The sequence below is a fragment of the Dendropsophus ebraccatus genome, chromosome 14, assembly GCF_027789765.1.
Source record: "Dendropsophus ebraccatus isolate aDenEbr1 chromosome 14, aDenEbr1.pat, whole genome shotgun sequence".
NCBI classification, from domain to species: domain Eukaryota; kingdom Metazoa; phylum Chordata; class Amphibia; order Anura; family Hylidae; genus Dendropsophus; species Dendropsophus ebraccatus.
In genome coordinates this window covers 4,338,536-4,358,999 of record NC_091467.1, presented here as the reverse complement: position 1 = coordinate 4,358,999, position 20,464 = coordinate 4,338,536, and the positions used below count along the sequence as shown (strand labels likewise).

The following is a 20,464-nucleotide window of genomic DNA, read 5'->3' as shown; positions in this document are numbered from 1 at the left end:
CACTTTTATAATTTGGGCACAAGCTACTACCCCAATAAGAACCCCCACTAACTGTCGTGGCCGCAGAGACCGCCATTATGGCTCCTCGTCGGGAGGCCCCTTTTATCCCCAACTCGTCACACTTAAGCACAGATAGTGCCGCCTCGTCTGTGTGGGATGTAAGCACAGATAGTGCCGCCTCCTCTGTGTGGGATGTAACCACAGATAGTGTCACCTCGCCTGTATATGATGTAAGCACAGATAGTGCCGCCTCACCTGTATATGATGTAAGCACAGATAGTGTCTCCTTGCCTGTACGTGATGTAAGCACAGATAGTGTCGCCTTGCCTGTACGCGATGTAAGCACAGATGGCGTCGCCTCGCCTGTACGCGATGTAAGCACAGATAGTGCTGGGTCGCCTGTACATGATGGAAGCACAAGTAGTGCCGCCTCACCTGTATATGATGTAAGCACAGATAGTGTCGCCTCGCCTGTACGCGATGTAAGCACAGATAGTGTCGCCTCGCCTGTACGCGATGTAAGCACAGATAGTGCCGCCTTACCTGTATATGATGTAAGCACAGATAGTGAAATCTCGCCTGTATGCGATGTAAGCACAGATAGTGCCGCCTCGCCTGTACATGTTGTAAGCACAGATAGTGCCGCCTCACCTGTATATGATGTAAGCACAGATAGTGTTGCCTCGCCTGTACCCGATGTAAGCACAAATAGTGTCGCCTCGCCTGTACGTGATGTAAGCACAGATAGTGTCGCCCTTTCTGTACGCGATGTAAACACAGATATTGCTGGCTCGCCTGTACGTGATGTAAGCACAGATAGTGTCGCCTTGCCTGTACGCGATGTAAGCACAGATGGTGTCGCCTCGCCTGTACGCGATGTAAGCACAGATAGTGCTGCCTCGCCTGTACATGATGTAAGCACAGGTAGTGCCGCCTTTACCTGTATATGATGTAAGCACAGATAGTGTCGCCTCGCCTGTACGCGATGTAAGCACAGATAGTGCCGCCTCACCTGTATATGATGTAAGCACAGATAGTGCCGCCTCGCCTGTATATGATGTAAGCACAGATAGTGCCGCCTCGCCTGTATATGATCTAAGCACAGATAGTGTCGCCTCACCTGTACGCGATGTAAGCACAAATAGTGTCGCCTCGCCTGTACGCGATGTAAGCACAGATAGTGTTGCCTCGCCTGTACGCGATGTAAGCACAGATAGTGCCGCCTCGCCTGTACGTGATGTAAGCACAGATAGTGTCGCCTCGCCTGTATGCGATGTAAGCACAGATAGTGTCGCCTCGACTGTACACGATGTAAGCACAGATAGTCCCGCTTTGCCTGTGTTTGAAGCAGCTGTACTGAGCCCCCCCTCCCAAACCACTGGTACTGTTATGTAGCTTCAAAGAATCCATGGCTGGTGCCGGAATCTGTTTTCCCTCTGGTGCCAGAATTCTGCTTAAGCACTGGAGAGCGGCACTGTCGCTTGTTGATTGCTAGTTGATTGGCAGGTGCTGACCAACCTGGCTTATACGTAGCGTAGCTGCAGCATTGTGTACTTCAGTAACCCAATGCCGCCACCACACAGGAGTACACAGCCAACTACTCCCATCCTCGTTCCCTCTGTAGCACAAGCACCGATCAGCTGATCAGCGGGGTGCAGGGTGTCTGTTACCAGCCGATCAAAACGTTTTTTTTTTCCCCCGTAAAACGTCTTTAATGTTCCATTTCTGGCCCTATTTCTGTCTCCGGTGCAGCCTGTGAGAATAGATCTTAATGGCTCAAATAACAGATAAAACATTCAGCGTTGTTTAGATTATAAGTGAAGAGCAGCAGCCATTATTTGTAGCTGCCCTATGACCCCGATTATACACAGACCAGGATGTGATAGAAGAGCCTCGATGTTCCCTCATTGTCCTGACAACACTCTGCTGTACTTCATGTGGACAACGGCAAAACCGCAGTGAATAAGTCACTAGCTTTAGCTTAAAGGGAACATGTCATCAGAAAATGACTTATGGTTTAAAGCTAATGGACCACTAGTACATAGTTATTTGTTTTTTTACATGAGCACTGGCTTGGCATGAAGCTCTGGAGGTGGGCCCGGCGGCCCCAAGTGTGGCCAAAACCCCCTCTTGTCTGTGACACGGATGTGTCACCTCTCTCTGTGTATGATGTTATGCAGCAGTGTCACCTCTCTCTGTGTAGGATGTTATGTGGCAGCAGTGTCACCTCTCTCTGTTTATGATGTGATGCAGCAGTGTCACCTCTCTCTGTGTAGGATGTTATGTGGCAGCAGTGTCACCTCTCTCTGTTTATGATGTGATGCAGCAGTGTCACCTCTCTCTGTGTAGGATGTGATGCAGCAGCAGTGCCACCTCTCTCTGTGTATTATGTGATACAGCAGCAGTGTCACCTCTCTCTGTGTATGATGCGATGCAGCAGCAGTGTCACCTCTCTCTGTATGATGTGATGCAGCAGCAGTATCACCTCTCTGTGTATGATGTGATGCAGCAGCAGTGTCACCTCTCTCTGTGTATGATGTTATGCAGCAGTGCCACCTCTCTCTGTGTAGGATGTTATGTGGCAGCAGTGTCACCTCTCTCTGTGTAGGATGTGATACAGCAGCAGTGTCACCTCTCTCTGGGTATGATGTGATGCAGCAGCAGTGCCACCTCTCTCTGTGTATGATGTGATGCGGCAGCAGAGTTACCTCTCTCTGTACATGATGTGATGCAGCAACAGTGTCACCTCTCTCTGTGTAGGATGTGATGCAGCAGCAGTGCCACCTCTCTCTGTGTATTATGTGATACAGCAGCAGTGTCACTCCTCTCTGTGTATGATGTGATGCAGCAGCAGTGTCACCCCTTTCTGTGTATAATGTTATGCAGCAGTGTCACCTCTCTCTGTGTATGATGTGATGCAGCAGCAGTGTCACCTCTCTCTGTGTAGGATGTGATGCAGCAGCAGTGCCACCTCTCTCTGTGTATTATGTGATACAGCAGCAGTGTCACCTCTCTCTGTGTATGATGTGATGCAGCAGCAGTGTCACCTCTCTCTGTGTATGATGTGATGCAGCAGCAGTGTCACCTCTCTCTGTGTATGATGTTATGCAGCAGTGTCACCTCTCTCTGTGTAGGATGTTATGTGGCAGCAGTGTCACCTCTCTCTGTGTATGATGTTATGCAGCAGTGTCACTCCTCTCTGTGTATGATGTGATACAGCAGCAGTGTCACTCCTCTCTGTGTATGATGTGATGCAGCAGCAGTGTCACTCCTCTCTGTGTATGATGTGATGCAGCAGCAGGGTCACCTCTCTCTGTGTAGGATGTGATGCAGCAGCAGTGCCACCTCTCTCTGTGTATTATGTGATACAGCAGCAGTGCCACCTCTCTCTGTGTATTATGTGATACAGCAGCAGTGTCACCTCTCTCTGTGTATTATGTGATACAGCAGCAGTGTCACTCCTCTCTGTGTATGATGTGATGTAGCAGCAGGGTCACCTCTCTGTGTATGATGTGATGCAGCAGGGTCACCTCTCTCTGTGTATGATGTGATGCAGCAGTGTCACCTCTCTTATTCTTTTACACAGCTGCAATGTCCTCATGTAGGTGATAGAAAGAAATCGTTACAAGTTACAACTGGGCTCAGAAATTAAATGATGAATGAACAGATTCTACCAGAATAATACCCAGGATATGGCGGCACACCACGTATAATGAGGTCCATGGGGCTTTCTGCAAGGTCCTCCAGGAAGTCTTTAAGTGCCTAAAATTATATTATTTTCTGCAGAAACAGAACTAGAAGCAAGCAAACCTCCATCACTGCGGATCTGTCCATAACCAGCGCCAGCCTCCCGCTATGACTGCAGACGGCACTTTATGGCACCTTTAGCAGCTAATGGCTCCCAGATTGCCATAAAATCGGCTTTACCTGTAGTTAGGGGAGTCTGGAATTTCATGAAGTGAGAGGAATCATCTGTGGATTCTCACTGCTGCTGGTGTCGTATACAAGTCTGCCTCAGTATAATGTCAGTAAACTCTGCTGCACTCTCTGTAGGATTAAAGGGGTTGTTCACCCAAAATTCTTTTCTTTCAACTGGTCCCAGCCAGTGCCAGAGATTTGTAATTTACTTCTATTAAAAAAAATCTTAAGTCTTCCAGTACTTATTAGCTGCTGTATGCTCTGCTGGAATTTGTATTGTTTCCACTCTGGAGAGCAGATGTTTTCTATGGGGATTTGTTGCTGCTGTGCACAGTTCCTGACATAGACAGAGGTGGCAGCAGAGAGCACTGTGTCAGACAGGAGAGACTACACCACTTTCTGCAGGACATACAGCAGCTGATAAGTGCTGGAAGACTGGAGATGTTTAAATAGAAGTAAATTACAAATCTGTTTAACATTCTGGCACCAGTTGATCTGAAAGAAGATTTTCGCCGGAGCACCCCTTTAGGCCTCCGTTCCCCAATATATTTACTTACATATATCAGATAGATATAATAATAATAATAATATTTATTTGTATAGCGCCAACGTGGCCCCTGAACAAGCCCTTTAGAGGGCCTGTCTGGTTTAGAAAAATAACTCATTTAATTGAGAGAGCCACCCACCATTATATAGATGGGGTGGAGGGCACTTCTATACATTACACAGGTAGACCACTGATTTAGATGACAACTATGTAATGCTTTATTCTACCTGTAGGGGCGCTGTATAGCACTTGCTGCTTGGTCTCTCCACATTCAACAGCTAAGGGGTCACAGCAGGGGACATCATAATCAGGGGACCGTTCTACCCATAGGGGTTAGTCCAAAGCAGACAACCCCCCGTAAGGACGTATTACCATATACCCAGTGCTCTTACTTTTTCCTCTTCGGCTCTCAGATCTGGCATGGTGCTGATAGAGAGGTTCACAGCTGTGATAGTCACAAATAATACAGACAGACAAGCAAAGATTTTCCCCGGTAGCCCAGACTGTGGTTTCTCCACCATATTGCGCAGGTGATGCATGCACCTATTCAGCTTGCTCTCCTCCTCGGGCTCGGAGCCGGTCTCATTCTCTAGAAGCTCGTCCTCCCTCAGGTTGAGCTCAGCAAACTCCTCCATCTTCTGGATGAACCTTCTTTTACAGCACCATTCCAGATTGTTCTCCTCTATTCCCCAGTACAGAAGCTCCTCCTGGAACGAGAGGGCGCACATCTCACGTAAGAGCCGCAATTTTCCCACACGCAGGAAAGTCAGAATAGTTCTGAATGCGCCAGGATTCCGATCAAAGAAGAACTCGTTGCAGGTCACGTCATAGTCGTCACAAATACTCAGAATCTCATCAAAGTTACTGCACAACTTCAGCTGCCCCAGACGTGTCAGCGGGAACTCCTCCAGCGTCGTCCACGGGAGCCGATACCTGATGCCTCCAACATTTATAATGGCGTGGTGCTTGCGATCTTCTGGGCGGACACTATGGAAGATCTCCTCTCCCGGTTGGATTAGCTTGGCCCTTTTGTAGAATATCCCTTTTAGAGATTCGGTTTCTGTAAAAAAGTTTTGGTTGAAAGAAGTGTCAGATGCGCAGCTTAGGGCGCTGTAGTCATAGTCTGAATTCTCTCCTCCAAGAAGAGTCATAATTGGCGCATCATTCACATCCTGTGGATACACGAGAAAGCTGCAAGAGAGAAAAAAGCCAGGAGTCAAAATCTGTGTATAAAGATGGTAAATATAGCTGCTATACTAAAGGCCTATCATTCTGCTGCTGCTGCCCAGAGAACAGTAAGAAAAAACTGCTCTGCTGAGTGTGGAGAGCTGGAAATCCATACGTGGAGGGCATCATAGACAGGCTGTAGATAGGGAGGAGAGCAGCACACAGGCTGTAGATAGGGAGGAGAGCATATATGGAGAGCAACTCAGAGGCTGTAGATAGAGAAGAGAGCATACATGGAGGGAAGCACACATGCTGTAGATGGGGAGGAGAGCATATATGGAGAGCAACTCAGAGGCTGTAGATAGAGAAGAGAGCATACATGGAGAGCAGCTCAAAGAGGCTGTAGATAGGGAAGAGAGCATACATGGAGGGAAGCACACATGCTGTAGATAGGGAGAAGAGCATATATGGAGAGCAGCTCAGAGGCTGTAGATAGGGAAGAGAGCATACATGGAGAGTAGCTCAAAGAGGCTGTAGATAGGGAAGAGAGCATACATGGAGGGTAGCACACATGCTGTAGATAGGGAGAAGAGCATATATGGAGAGCAGCTCAGAGGCTGTAGATAGGGAAGAGAGCATACATGGAGAGTAGCTCAAAGAGGCTGTAGATAGGGAAGAGAGCATACATGGGAAGCAGCTCACACAGGCTATAGGTAGGGAGAGCATACATGGAGAGAATCACACATAGGCTGTAGATAGGGAGGAGAGCATACATGGAGGGCAGCTCAGAGGCTGTAGATAGGGAAGAGAGCATACATGGAGAGTAGCTCAAAGAGGCTGTAGATAGGGAGGAGAGCAGCACACACAGGCTGTAGATAGGGAGGAGAGCATATATGGAGAGCAACTCAAAGAGGCTGTAGATAGGGAAGAGAGCATACATGGAGGGAAGCATACATGCTGTAGATAGGGAGAAGAGCATATATGGAGAGCAGCTCAGAGGCTGTAGATAGGGAAGAGAGCATACATGGAGAGTAGCTCAAAGAGGCTGTAGATAGGGAAGAGAGCATACATGGAGGGAAGCACACATGCTGTAGATAGGGAGAAGAGCATATATGGAGAGCAGCTCAGAGGCTGTAGATAGGGAAGAGAGCATACATGGAGAGTAGCTCAAAGAGGCTGTAGATAGGGAACAGAGCATACATGGAGGGAAGCACACATGCTGTAGATAGGGAGAAGAGCATACATGGAGAGTAGCTCAAAGAGGCTGTAGATAGGGAAGAGAGCATAAATGGAGAGCAGCTCACAGAGGCTGTAGATAGGGAAGAGAGCATACATGGGAAGCAGCTCACACAGGCTATAGGTAGGGAGGAGAGCATACATGGAGAGAATCACACATAGGCTGTAGATAGGGAGGAGAGCATACATGGAGGGCAGCTCACATGCTGTAGATAGGGACAAGAGCATACATGGAGGACACCACACACAGGTTGTAGACAGGGAGGAGAGCATACATGGAGGGCAGTGCACATGCTGTAGATAGGAAGGAGAGCATACATGGAGAGCAGCTCACACAGTCTATAGATAGGGAGGAGTGCATACATGGAAGGAAACACACACATAGGCTGTAGATAGGGAGGAGAGCATACATGGGGAGCAGCTCACATGCTGTAGATAGGGAAGAGAGCATACATGGAGGGTATCACACATAGGCTGTAGATAGGGAGGAGAGCATACATGGAGAGCAGCTCACATGCTGTAGATAGGGAAGAGAGCATACATGGAGAGCAGCTCACATGCTGTGGACAAGGAGGAGATTCTACTTGGGAGTTTGCTCACTCAGGTTATAGATAGAGAGCAAAGTTGCATAAAGTCGAGCTCACACTAGGAAATGTAAAAACGAAAGCAAATTTAGTATTGCCACCTGAGGAATAGTCTGAGCTACAGTACTGATATGTGATATTAATGTAATGTTTCTTTTACCACACTGAGTAGCGTAAAAACAAACCCAAGGCACCCCGCATTACCCTGGCGGCTACATTCATTGTAAACAGCTGCACAAATTGTGGCCACGCTGGGCGAAGGCGTGAGGATGACTCCTCACAACACAGCACAGCCCATGACGGCCACTTGTAACGTAGACTTATTATGGCGGAACACTCCGATCATACAGATGGAAGAAGCGGCACTCAGAGCCGGCACCAAGTATGCAGTATTTTACTGAGGAGACAAATCTGTTTAATACATCTCCACATTAGCCAAGAGTTCTTGGGTGTTAGCCACCAAACTGATAGAATTATGAGTGGGACGTCTTCACTGGCAGCACAAGATGTTGTCCATAATACAGTGATTAATACCAGGGAAGAGTCTCCAGGGCCGTCCTCATCTGCCAGGACTGCATCCATTAGTGACAGCACCACAGGTCACCTTCAGTGGGCACCAGCTCCACCACTTTGGAAAAGTTTTTTTGAATACTTTTTTGAAAGTGTTCTTGGTGTGATAGAGACGGATACAGCATTGTCTTCTGATCATTTTCTATCAGAGCCTACCCCTTACAACAGCCCATCCTGAGCTTCCTGGTTCATAAATACTGTTCAGACTGACATCTACATCGGCAGAAGACAGGCTGCACTGAGAAGAAGCTTACTCTACGTGTCTATGCGCCTTTTCAGGGTCTGTAGAAAGCTGGGCTGCAATAGGCTTTGTAATTATGGACATCAATGGTTTTACCCAGAAATAGCAACGTGTACTAAGGTAGCGGGAAAAGCTTATAGGGACATTCACAGGACGATGACCAATGGAGGTAGAATTCCAAGAAAATGCACTTTAGAAAGTCAATTTGTTTTTATACTCAGTGTAAGATGAAATTTGCAGTCGTTGAGCTCTTTTATGGCAATTTGCCGTTAAGTGGATTTTCCCTCCATATATTAGAAGAGCCTTTTCCATTTACTTTAATGGAGACTAACTGTACTTGTGCAGGCACTGCTTACATAATGCGGATTTATGGGTGTCTCTGTGGTCGAACTACCACTTATCAGGATTGTATGGTCTAAGTAATATATGGGCAGCAAATCCACAATGTTTTAAGAAGGCAGAATTAAAGGGGCACTCCGGAAAAAATCTTCTAAGTCAGATGGTTTTAGAAAGTATATACCGTAGATTTGTAATTTACTTCTATTTTAAAATCTCCAGTCTTTCAGTACTTATCAGCTGCTGTATGTCCTGCAGGAAGTGGTGTATTCTCTCCAGTCTGACACAGTGCTCTCTGCTGCCCCCCCTGTCCATGTCCAGAGCAGCCGCAAATCCCCATAGAAAACCTCTCCTGCTCTGGACAGTTCCTGACATGGACAAAGGTGGCAGCAGAGAGCACTGTGTCAGACTGGAGAGAATACAACACTTCCTGCAGGACATACAGCAGCTGATAAGTATTGGAGAGACTGGAGATTTTCAAATAGAAGTAAATTATAAATTGATATAACTTTCTAAAACCAGTTGATTTTAAAGAAAGAGTTTTTTGCTGGAGTGCCTCTTTGTGGCTTTTAAATCCACTGTACGCCAATTTATGTTGTGGATTTACTGTAAATTTCTTGCAGACTTTCTCCACCAACTTTAATAGGAATGTCAAAATCCCTAAGGGCCGTATTAGACGGACCAACATGCTCAGTGTTTGTGCAGCCCTTGCTTCAAAAGTGTAAAATAATAAGCTTAACTGCCCTCTCCCTGCTCCCCATGTCCTTCTAGCTTCTCCCCTGCCACGGCCAGAAATTGGCTGAGCGGCCTGTCACTGCTCAGACAGCTTCAGAAATGCCAGAAGCTAGGAGGACACTGGGGAGCACAGACAGGTAAGTATAACCATTATTATCATCATTTTACATTTCTCAGCCGCCTGCCCCGCATCAACATTACACGTAGAGAAGTGTGGCCGGCGCATGATGTTTAAATGAATTACCAATGGTTGTTTCTTTGGCGGATTTGTTATACAGAGGGATTATCTACCGAAATGGCCTAATGTGGCTGATTATCGCTCCATGTAATAGGGCCCTAACTAATTTTTACTGCAGGCGGTAGTGGTGGTTGTACTGGAGATGTCACTGGAGATGTGTTGCAGCAAAATCGGCAACTGAAGATTTAAGCTGGGTTCGCACTACATTTCTTTTCATTTGTTTTTGGATGTGTGTGCATCTGTTTTGATTCATTTTCCATTGACTTCCATAATAATAATAAAAAAATAAAAAAACAGCATAAATTTTTTGTAATATACACAAAATTGTGGTCGACCACGTTTTGTGTACCTTAAGATCAAAATGCATTTGTTTTTTTTTTGTTTTTTTTTAATGGAAGTAAATGGAAATACGGATCGGAATTGATGCACATACGTGCATCTGTTTTTTATTTTTTTATTTTGTTCATCTGTTTTTTTTATTCGTTTTTGCCCCCCCCCCCCCAAAAAGCGATGAAAAAAATGTAATGTGAACCCAGCCTTATAATAACTTAGCCTGGATTTGCTGCCCTGGATAAAGTGCATGTATGGAATAACTATCCCTGTCTGGTGCGCCCCAGCTGGAAGCGCTTTGTCATACTCCAGGTTTCCGCCATCAAAAAGTTATATTTATAAGAAGAATAAGGAGAGAATAGACGAGAACTATAAAACAGCACGGTGTGAAGGACGATTGTATGTTACATGGAGAGAACAATGAGGAAGAATAAAAAGATGTTGTGCCGTGTTTTAACAATAAATGGGCAAAACTACAGAAGGTGCTTTACTTTAGAACAAAGTGTCCCTGAATAGGCCGAACTGATTAAATGATCTCACCTTCCTTTTGCTGCTAACAATATGAAAGTTAAAGGGTTAAATTGAGAGAGGTTAAAACAAATAAAATTTAACCTTTGTCGATTGGCAACTTCGTGGGGGTGTCGGTGGTGCGGTCCTTTTTTTTTTTTTAAACGCCACCCCGGTTCCCTCGGTCGGCACCAGCTCGGAGCACTGGGGGCAAACCCCCTGTCCCCCAGTGTGACAAAACCCCTCCTCTCCGTGACCTGGCTCCATTAGAATAATGCAGATGAATCACATAGGCGATATTGCCACACTGGGGGGTGGCGGGCCTGCCCCCATTGCTCCGATCCGGTGCTCTGGAAAAGACCAGGGCCAACCGAGGGAAGCGATTGGCATTTCAAAAATAAAAACCCCGCCACTGGCATCCCTGCCCTGATCATTTTAGATTTCGTACTGTAGCACTATTGGCAATCAGAAAAACATTTGGTCATGTTGCCCAAGGCTGCGTTCACACGTAGCAAAAGTGGCGGAATTCCCCGGCCGCCAGCCTCCCTGTCTATGTGAGGCTCGCGCGGCTTCTCTCTCCGGTTGGGGGCCAATTTCAGGGACCTGTTGCCTATCCCTGAAATAAGATCCATTTGATTCCGTTCAGCCTTGTTATGGTGGCCAAAGGTGGCTGGGATTCTAAAAACAGACAAGTGACTCTGCATTCATTTTAGAGATGGGAATACGTTAAAGCGTTACTGTCATATGAAATAACTTGTGACTTGTCATCAGACGGGCTGGTTTCTAGCTTATAAATCATTTTAGCTCGGTCTCCTCCTGCTAATAAGAGAGAAATAAGGAGAGAAATATAAAACAAACTATAAATAGTGTTAAGTGAACTTGACTGTTTGAGTTTGGTAACGTTCTCTGCACCCAAACGCTCGGCATTTGACTCCTGGCGGCTGGAGGAGTTGGATGAAGCCCTTTGGCTTATTCCGGTTTTCAAGGACGCTCTAGGTAAGCTGCCGGGAGTCAAATGCTGAGCATTTGAGTTCGGAGTATGCCAAACTAGAACAGTTCGGCAAGTTCACTCTTGACTAACTGTAAAGTTTTATCGTCATATGAAGTAACTTTTTAAATATCAATGGACATACAAAAACAGAAAAAATTCTGTAGCAACCTGCAAATGTCAGGACTCGCCGCCTATACTCCCTCTGTGGTACAAACAATAAAAAACCTGTTCTAAAGATTTATTAAATTTATTAAAAATGAGAAAACCATTCCAGCAAACGGAATGTACCATCTCACCACTTTAAGGTGAAGCCCAGAGGGATGGTCCAAATACTAGCTACTGGCCTGTCTCAGACTAGGGTCTCAACAGAGGGAGGGTGAGGAGGGACTACACCAGTATAAGAGATGTCTCAGTGAGATAGTCAGAAACTCGTGAGTAGGGTTTAAGCCAGTCTCAGAGTGAAAGCAGGACTGGTTTTGTAAGAGGACCAGGGAAGCCACAGGCGTTCAACTTTGGACCCCAAGTTGTGATCTTCTGCCATTAGAGTCTCCATTCTGAATAGAAAATTTATCTGTCTCCCATTCGATGACAGTCAGAGGAGCTGTGGACTTCCAATGTCTGGGACTGGCCGTCCTGGCTGCCGCCAGAAAGTGGCGCAGTAGGCCCTTTATAATGGAGGAGATCGGATCGGGGGATCAAAGAGAGTAAAGCAATGACTGGCATAGGGGCCTAGTGTAAATGTCGAATAGCTCCCTCCAGAATGACTGGATTTTTGTTTTTTTTTTACAGAACTTGAGACACCATGTGGAGCTGCCAACACAGGTGTTAACTGAGACTTTTACAGCTCCCCCCCCCCAAAAAAAAAATAAATAAATAAATTAAGCAGAGGATGGTGGGTGGGGTTTTGTTTCCCGGGTGTTCATTATACTTGGTGAGCTAATTGAATGTGGAAATAGACTTAAGATGGTAAATAACTGGCGAGGGCAGTAGATTTATTATGGCTGATGATTCAAAGGAATCTGTCCGTAGGTTTATTCCGCCTTAAATGAGGACAGTATAAACTAGTGACAGAAATGCTGAACAGATCAGTGTATTACTTCCATCATTCTGTTCAGCCGTTCTCCTAATATGCAGGAGAATAGGATTCTTGCCACACCCCTCCCCCTGCCCTCCAGCTGCTGATTGACAGGTGACTGCCTATACACAGCATGGATAGATAACTGCCAATCAGCAGCTGGTGGGCGGGATTCTCTGCTTCTCATGAATATCTAGGACTACTGAGCTCATGCATATAATGGAGAGGACTACTTATTGTCTATGTTATTCAGGAGATCTCTGGATCAACTGCACAGAATGTAAGTGATCCATCATCCTGCTCAGTTTCTCTGTCACTAGTTTATGCCACCCTGAGATGGGACACCAGAAACCTGCTGAGAGAGTCTCTTTAAGGACTCTATTACACCAACAGATTATCTGACAGATTTTTTTGAGCCAAAGCCAGGAATAGACTATAAACCGGTAACAGAGGAAAGACTGAGCTTTCTCCTCTTTTCAAATCCATTCCTGGCTTTGGTTTAAAACAATCTGTCAGATAATCTTTTGGTGTAATAGGGCCCTAAGGAAGAAGTTTGAGTAGGTCGGGCGGAGGCGCAATGCTGGGTTCTTGTGAGCACAAAGTTTTCTGCAAAATAGAAAAAAAATAAATGGTAGTTTATGCCCTGTGCCCAACACTGTAATGAAGCTCCATGGCGGCACAGTCATCCGAAAGGTCCTATTATTCTCTTCTGCAATCTTTACCATTCGTTTCCCTGTCACCCGCAGCAGGGAGGGATCGGTCATACAGACGCTTGACCATACACTGTGCAAATTGGCTCCTGGCTGTGAAGAGGAGGAGGACGCGGATTAAAGAGTTTTTGCTTTTGTTAATTTCCAGCTTTCATCTTTCCTGAGATCATTGGCTTCTTTTACTCAGTAATTGCAGCCGAGCCTGTGGTGGACGCATCAGAGATGGATCGCTGAATCAACTGAGCTCGGAGAACTGAACGTGCCGCCTGTCATTACTACCAGATACAGGCATTTATACTGATCCCTCAACCCAGACAATGGTCCCTGTACCTCACGTGAGCTCACCTGTGACTATTCCCAGCAGCTAGGGCTACAAGAGACAGGACGTCGCTGAAGAGTCGCTGCAGCAGCTGCAGTTATATGTGCTCCCAGACGTAAAGCGATTAACTGGGATAAAATATTCACAGATGTGATAGAAGTTGCAGATTATAGAAATTTATGCAAAATGTGTTCAGGGAAGCGTTTTCTAAAGAAACTTAATGTAGTCTACATAAAACCTGAGTCACTCTGCAAATGCATTACATATATAGCAGAGCTGTACTTACTGTTCAACATGTACATACATTACATTACTGATCCTGAGTTACATCCTGTATTATACTCCAGAGCTGCACTCACTATTCTGCTGGTGAGGTCACTGTGTACATACATTACATTACTGATCCTGAGTTACATCCTGTATTATACTCCAGAGCTGCATTCACTATTCTGCTGGTGGAGTCACTGTGTATATACATTACTGATCCTGTGCTGATCCTGAGTTACATCCTGTATTATACTCCAGAGCTGCACTCACTATTCTGCTGGTGGAGTCACTGTGTATATACATTACTGATCCTGTGCTGATCCTGAGTTACATCCTGTATTATACTCCAGAGCTGCACTCACTACTCTGCTGCTGGGGTCACTGTGTACACATTACTGATCCTGAGTTACATCCTGTATTATACTCCAGAGCTGCACTCACTATTCTGCTGGTTCGGTCACTGTGTACATACATTACATTACTGATCCTGAGTTACATCCTGTATTATACTCCAGAGCTGCACTCACTATTCTGCTGGTGGAGTCACTGTGTATATACATTACTGATCCTGTGCTGATCCTGAGTTACATCCTGTATTATACTCCAGAGCTGCACTCACTATTCTGCTGGTGGGGTCACTGTGTACATACATGAATCATTCTAGCAGCTTTGTAGTGTTATTATATTCATGGCTACATATATACAGGCAGCTCAGGATGGGAAGAGATATAGAATTTTGCAGGGAGCGCTCATGTGTATTAGTCACTGGCAGAATCTCTGGCTGCGTTGTGCGAGGTCTATTCATACGGTGCCACTAAACTATGGTAATGAAGTCAGAATAACAGGAAAGACGGATCATTTGGATAGATACAGTAAACAATAACCGATGGCAGAATGTTTTGGATAATTTTTTTTCTGCATTTTCCAATTCCAGAATTTGTAAGCGAGACGTTCTGAGTAACCTCCTCTCTCGAGCAGCGGGTTGGCACAGAGCGGCGCTGACAATGAGCTTGGACCTAGTCTGTATTTAGGAAGCCAGGGAAGAAAAGATTTCCCACAATCCTGTAATGTTTACAGTCGGCCCGGCCAATAATCAGAACACTGACGCCAATCCAGGATGAATCAACACAGATCACAGGGGAGATCTGTCACCATGTAGCCCGCGCTGGCCCTGACAATGTGACAGCTGGGATCAGGGAACCCTGCCACAAATCTTATAGAATTACTCTGATGCAAAAGCTGTACCAGGGTCACCTATGCTGTCATGGTGCCATCTCTGAACCCCAATAACTAAGCTACCACCGACTGCTGATCACATCTCTTGTGCTTCAGTACCGTACACACAAGTCTCCTTTATGACAATTACTACATTGACTTCCCCTTGGCCACATGTAATGGAAGTCGCCTGCAGATGAGCAGGCTCTGGCTTTAGAGTATGTTCACATGGAGCAGACATAGATGTTTTACAGTAGCTGGATAATGTATGGGAACTTCAGTGCAAAACACGTTAAGTACAATTTGGTAACTGCAAGCGTAGGCAAGAGATAGTAAGAGTTGTAGAGAAACGTCTTAAGGGCACTTTCCAATGTAGCTGTGTACTCTGCCGGGATAGCGTAGTGGAGAAGAGAAGAAGAAAATACTCCTAATCACGTATAGATATTGTGATCTGACTGTCTTTTGTCCTAAAGTGTTGGGGTACCCGTCTTGCTAGGGTAGTACGAGATTCCAGCATCCTACGCTGGGTTGAGCAGACTTCCCAGAAGAGCCGTGAGTTACAGTAGGATACGTCAGCTTCCTTAATACAGTTTGTCCTACTGGGGTCAGTACATAGCTGTGGTTACTGCCCTGTGTCTTGTACAAGGTGGACGAAGGGTTCCTCAGAGGACGTCACTCCCTCCTAGGTTTTCTAGTACTGCGTCCTAGCAGTAGTCACTAACATAGAAGAAATCTGTCCTGCCCTGTCTCTTTCCACCTTCACTGACTCAACGAGAAGACTCTCCCACCAGGAACCAGCTCCTTTTTATAGGGCCAGTATAGCTAGTGTGTGATTGGTTGGGCTGTGTGGAGAAGAAAGAAGAGGCAGCATAGGAGGAAAAGTGGGGGAAGAGACCCTGCATCTCTAAGTGGACAAAAAATAACATGTGACAACAACAGTTTAACCCATTCCCAACACTATATACAATGGTCAGATGCAATTACAGGCAGTGATACAAACAGTCCTGGGGCCGGATGCCCAATGATTTTAGGTCTGGACCTACAGAAATGATCATCGGGCCCAAAGGGGTTGGAGGGCTCCCCTGTGACGTTAGCTTCCTGACACAGGGCTAATAAAAACATATATATAGTGTATATACTAAGGAACAATATTACATATTCTTCACCCCGCTCAGGGGAGTTGACCAGTCAGTGCGGGGAACTTTTCTGAACCTCCATAGGTCCTTGTACAGCTACACCACAACCTTCTACAGGCATAGACAATGACAGGGATGTGAATATGTTCATTACATAATTCTCCTGTTAAAACCAGAGAATTGGCTTGGGCCCAGGGGGGCAATAACAGCTCCACTTCATGTCCATACAACGGTAATTCTTGCTCCAGACACAAGGTGGAGTATTGGGCCCATATAAAAACTGCTCACATACCCTGGGGTTATGGGAAGGTAATGTACTCTCAAGGCAGAAATCTGTATAGTATGTTTCTCGCAACCTCAAAACCAGGGGCATAACTACCACTGTAGCAGCCATAGCGGCTGCTATGGGGCCCGCCGCATCAGGGGGCCCCTTGGCTGCTCCTGCAATACCCTGGGTCACATGATAGATTCCTGGGTCAGCAGGACCAAACCACCACACAACACCACAAGACCACCACACGACAACCCTGAGTGCAGTATCGCTGCATATATGCTGAATATATTAGAGCTATGATGGCAGTGTGTATGGAATAGTCTGACATACAATGATGAATCCTGTTCATTACAATGTGATGTGGGCTGCTGTGGTAACTTAGATATTAGAGAAGTTCTCTTCTATCCTCAGCAGGACACCGCGGTCAGACAGAAGTTTAATTCTGGAGATTAAGAGCTGTTTAACCTTCTCTGTCCTTGGCACCGGCTGCAGCAGAAAAGAAGAAATCATCTCAACTGTGCGGAGAAACGACGTACGCGGCATAATGAATCGCCAGCCACAGAGGCGTAAAATGTGATCTTGTGTGGGACGTCTAGCCCTGTCCACACCGGCGGTAAATTGTGTTTTATGCAGGGAAAGCCTGATTGCCTCGCTCCTGACAATGGACGTTATTATCCGACAATGGGAAAGTAGGCGACGGGGTAATGATGGCGCTTACATCCCATCAGACTATTCACAGCAGAGCACGATGCTGGCTATAGAGGCGAATGAGGCTTCGTGAAACACATCTGCAGACTATGAAAGGGTTAACGGGACAGTACCGAACCGAAACACACATGGACCCAGACTGTTATAGATGGTGGAGTGCCTGTCCGTATGTACAACACGCCAATGCTAACCCCAGCAGAATGCTATTAGCATACAGTGATTTTTAAACAAAAACTTTTTTTCTTTGCAGTTGGGCAAAAAAAATCTTTTTGGAAGTTTATCAGCTTATTTTTGGCCGTATTTGCAGCTGTTTTTGGGCTATAGCAAAAACTTTTGGTTTTCTTTTGTGTACAGCGAATCACAGAGTATCAGAACATCCCTGTAAATGTGCTGGAGAGCCTAAGGGCCCTATTCCACCGGACGATTATCGTTCAGATTAAATTGTTTGAAACTAAACGATAATCGTTCGGTTGAAATGCAGTTAACGATTAACGAGAACTGCAGTAGAGAACGACTGAACGAGAAATCGTTGATCGCTTTATAAGACCTGGACCTATTTTTATCGTTGCTCGTTCGCAAAACGTTCGCATTGAATAAGAAAGAGATCGTTCGGTCGTTCACAGTAGTTACGAACGCAATAGCGAAGAAAAAGTAAATATTATCGTTCCATTGAAAGGAGTGAACGTTTTCAGGTCTTTCGCAATAGCGGTCGTTTGAGATTGTTAATCGTTAACGATTATGCAAACGATAATCGTCCAGTGGAATAGGGCCCTAAGGGTCCTGTTAGACAAAGCGATTAACGATAAACAATCGCAAACAAGATCGTTTATCGTTAACCTGAAATCGTTCATCATATTACACAGGACGATAGTTGTTACTATGTTCCTTTACTCCGTCTGATGCTGGGAAATGAAGGAGCGATGTGGAATTACAGCGAGCGATTAGTGAACGAATGTGGAATTACAGCGATCATTTTGTTGTCAACACCAAACAAACGTTGACCGATTTCTCGTTGGTCGTTTGATTGATGCAAGCATAAGATAAAGATAATTCACACGATAATTGTCCCATGTAGTAGGGCCCTAAAGGTTGCCATATACCTTCTATATATGTCCTGTTATGAACCCCTATGTCTCTGGAGAGCCCCATTCACTTTATACCGATGGCTGAACTGGATTCCAAATTTAGCTTTAGGTATAAATGGAAAAGCAAACAATTCAGATTGACTAGTATCCGAGATGACCAGTATCCGTGCAATGACTAGTATCCGAGATGACTAGTACCAAGCAATGACTAGTATCCGTGCAATGACTAGTATCCGAGATGACTAGTACCAAGCAATGACTAGTATCCAAGCAATAATTAGTATACAAGCAATGACTAGTATCTGAGCGATGACTAGTATCCGAGCAATGACTAGTATCCGAGCAATGACTAGTATCCGAGCTAAGGTGAAGGATTTAGACAGATGATTATAACACTATACAGGGAGGATTGTGAGAGCTGTAACGGAGGTCTGGACGCTGCAATACTGACTCTGTCTCACATGGTGTATGAGCTTCTATTACTGCATGCCGGAGGAATGCTACTCCATGGTTTGTGTATCTAACCTTCAGCTGTTGCTGATCTCTATGGCGTGTATTCTCGTAACTATAGATGAGGGAACTTACAGTAAATTCAGGTTTGCACCTAATCTATTGGCATTTGATCCCCGCTGTCTGGAGAAGATAGATGCAGCCTGAGGACCTCCTGGAAGTTCTGGATACAGCCATAGGCCATATGCTGTGTCTATGTTTTCTAGACACTCCTCAGGCTTCACCCATCTTCTCCAAAAAATATGATTTAAATGCCAATTGTCTGGGTTTGTATGATCCAAAACTTAGTGTGAGTTCACTTATCTCTACACGTAAGCGATCTGTAGTGTTGCCCTCTACACAAAAATGAGGTCGACTATGTTTTTGTGTACGTTAAAAAAAAAAAGATCCATTTTGACCAGACGCTGGAACTGTGGAGGTAAGTGGACGTTGTTCATCCACCCACTTCCTGGCCATAGTGAAAAAGCCCTGCCGCCTGAGGTACCCCTTAAACGTCCTCATGCACCTCCATTAACTGACCGATTGTTCAGCCGCCCGTTATCTCCCCGTACACAGAGATGGTCTGCGTGGCTGAGCACTTGTATACTCTCTAGGTGGAGGGTTATGGCTGCGGCTTATCTACACCATCATCTGTCGGTCGGGAGAGCCCCCCACATTGACCACGAGCGGTGGGTATGGCCGACAAAAGTATAAGGTGTGTGGGGACCTTTTACCCTTGTCAGGTTGATGTTGTCTGGAGTGTCCCATTGGGGGGATTGGGGGGGTCCATCTATCAGATATTCATGACACATCTTGTGGAGTTAATCATTTGAAGTGATGTCACTCAGACCCCCCCCCCCCTCTCCGCAGCCTGAATCCTCACGTTATATCACTAGTAAAATACATGATGAGTGGAAATGAATCCCTGCTTCCAGAACCCAAAGGCGGAGTGCTTCCAGCTACAACAGGTGCTCCCGCCGCACGTGGCTTTCCTCATATAGTTGTGTGTGGTCTCATTTTCTTGTCAGTGTTTCTTCTGTCTCTATGGCAACTGTCCTCATCAAAAGCCACAGAAATACTTTGCTTTTACCCATTAATGTCTGGATTATTTGCATTCTCAGATCCCGAGCAGCCTGCTCTCCATCCTGTGGCCCCTCGGTTACTGCACAACTAGAACTCTTAGGGCCCGATTACAGAGAGCCATGATCTACCCAACCAGATCAAAGCTCTGTGTAATAAAGACAACGATCAGCCGAAGAGACAATCATCAGCTGATCACTGTCTTATAAACATGTTTAAAACCCATTGGCCGCATAGGTGTACACGGCTGATGACAGGTCGCTCAGCCAATCACTGACGGCTCAGCCAATCACTGGCCTCCGCATTTTCCTGTCTTGTCCATTGATTGGCTAAGCAGTCATAGTGAAGTGACTGACGAGACGAGGCCAGAAGTGAGCAGTGAGCCGGGAACACATGCAAAAGGCTGCAGGACAACAGGGGGAGAATAGGTAAGTATAAACATTGATAAGTACTGTTGGTCCTGCTGTGCAAACCATCAGTTTTTAATATGCACGAATAAAAGTAAAATTTTAACAGTTTACGTCCTGGAGTGCCGACTTCACACACCTTCCTCCTCTGCTAAAGTCATTGATAAGTACTGGAAGACTTAAGATTTTTAAATAGATGTAAATTACAAATCTGGATAACTTTCTGGCACCAGTTGATTAAAAAAAATAAATAAATAGTTTTTCACTGGAGTACCCCTTTAACAACCCACCATGTAAAG

At 45.6% G+C, this 20,464-nt stretch overlaps 1 protein-coding gene and 1 long non-coding RNA gene across 6 annotated transcripts in view; one reads left to right on the top strand and one right to left on the bottom strand.

Moving 5' to 3' along the window:
• The window catches only part of KCNG1 (potassium voltage-gated channel modifier subfamily G member 1), a 44,728-nt gene that overhangs the window by 7,012 nt on the left and 17,252 nt on the right, over window positions 1-20,464 (bottom strand). For all 4 annotated transcript variants that reach the window (XM_069953603.1, XM_069953601.1, XM_069953600.1 and 1 more), the window contains exon 3: window positions 4,858-5,656. In XM_069953603.1, coding sequence (XP_069809704.1) covers window positions 4,858-5,616 — 759 coding nt within the window. In that variant the 5' untranslated portion in view covers window positions 5,617-5,656. The remainder of the gene's footprint in view (window positions 1-4,857; window positions 5,657-20,464) is intronic.
• LOC138772872 (uncharacterized) overlaps window positions 1-20,464 on the top strand; it is a 57,337-nt gene that overhangs the window by 36,577 nt on the left and 296 nt on the right. The gene's annotated exons all lie outside the window — the stretch shown is intronic.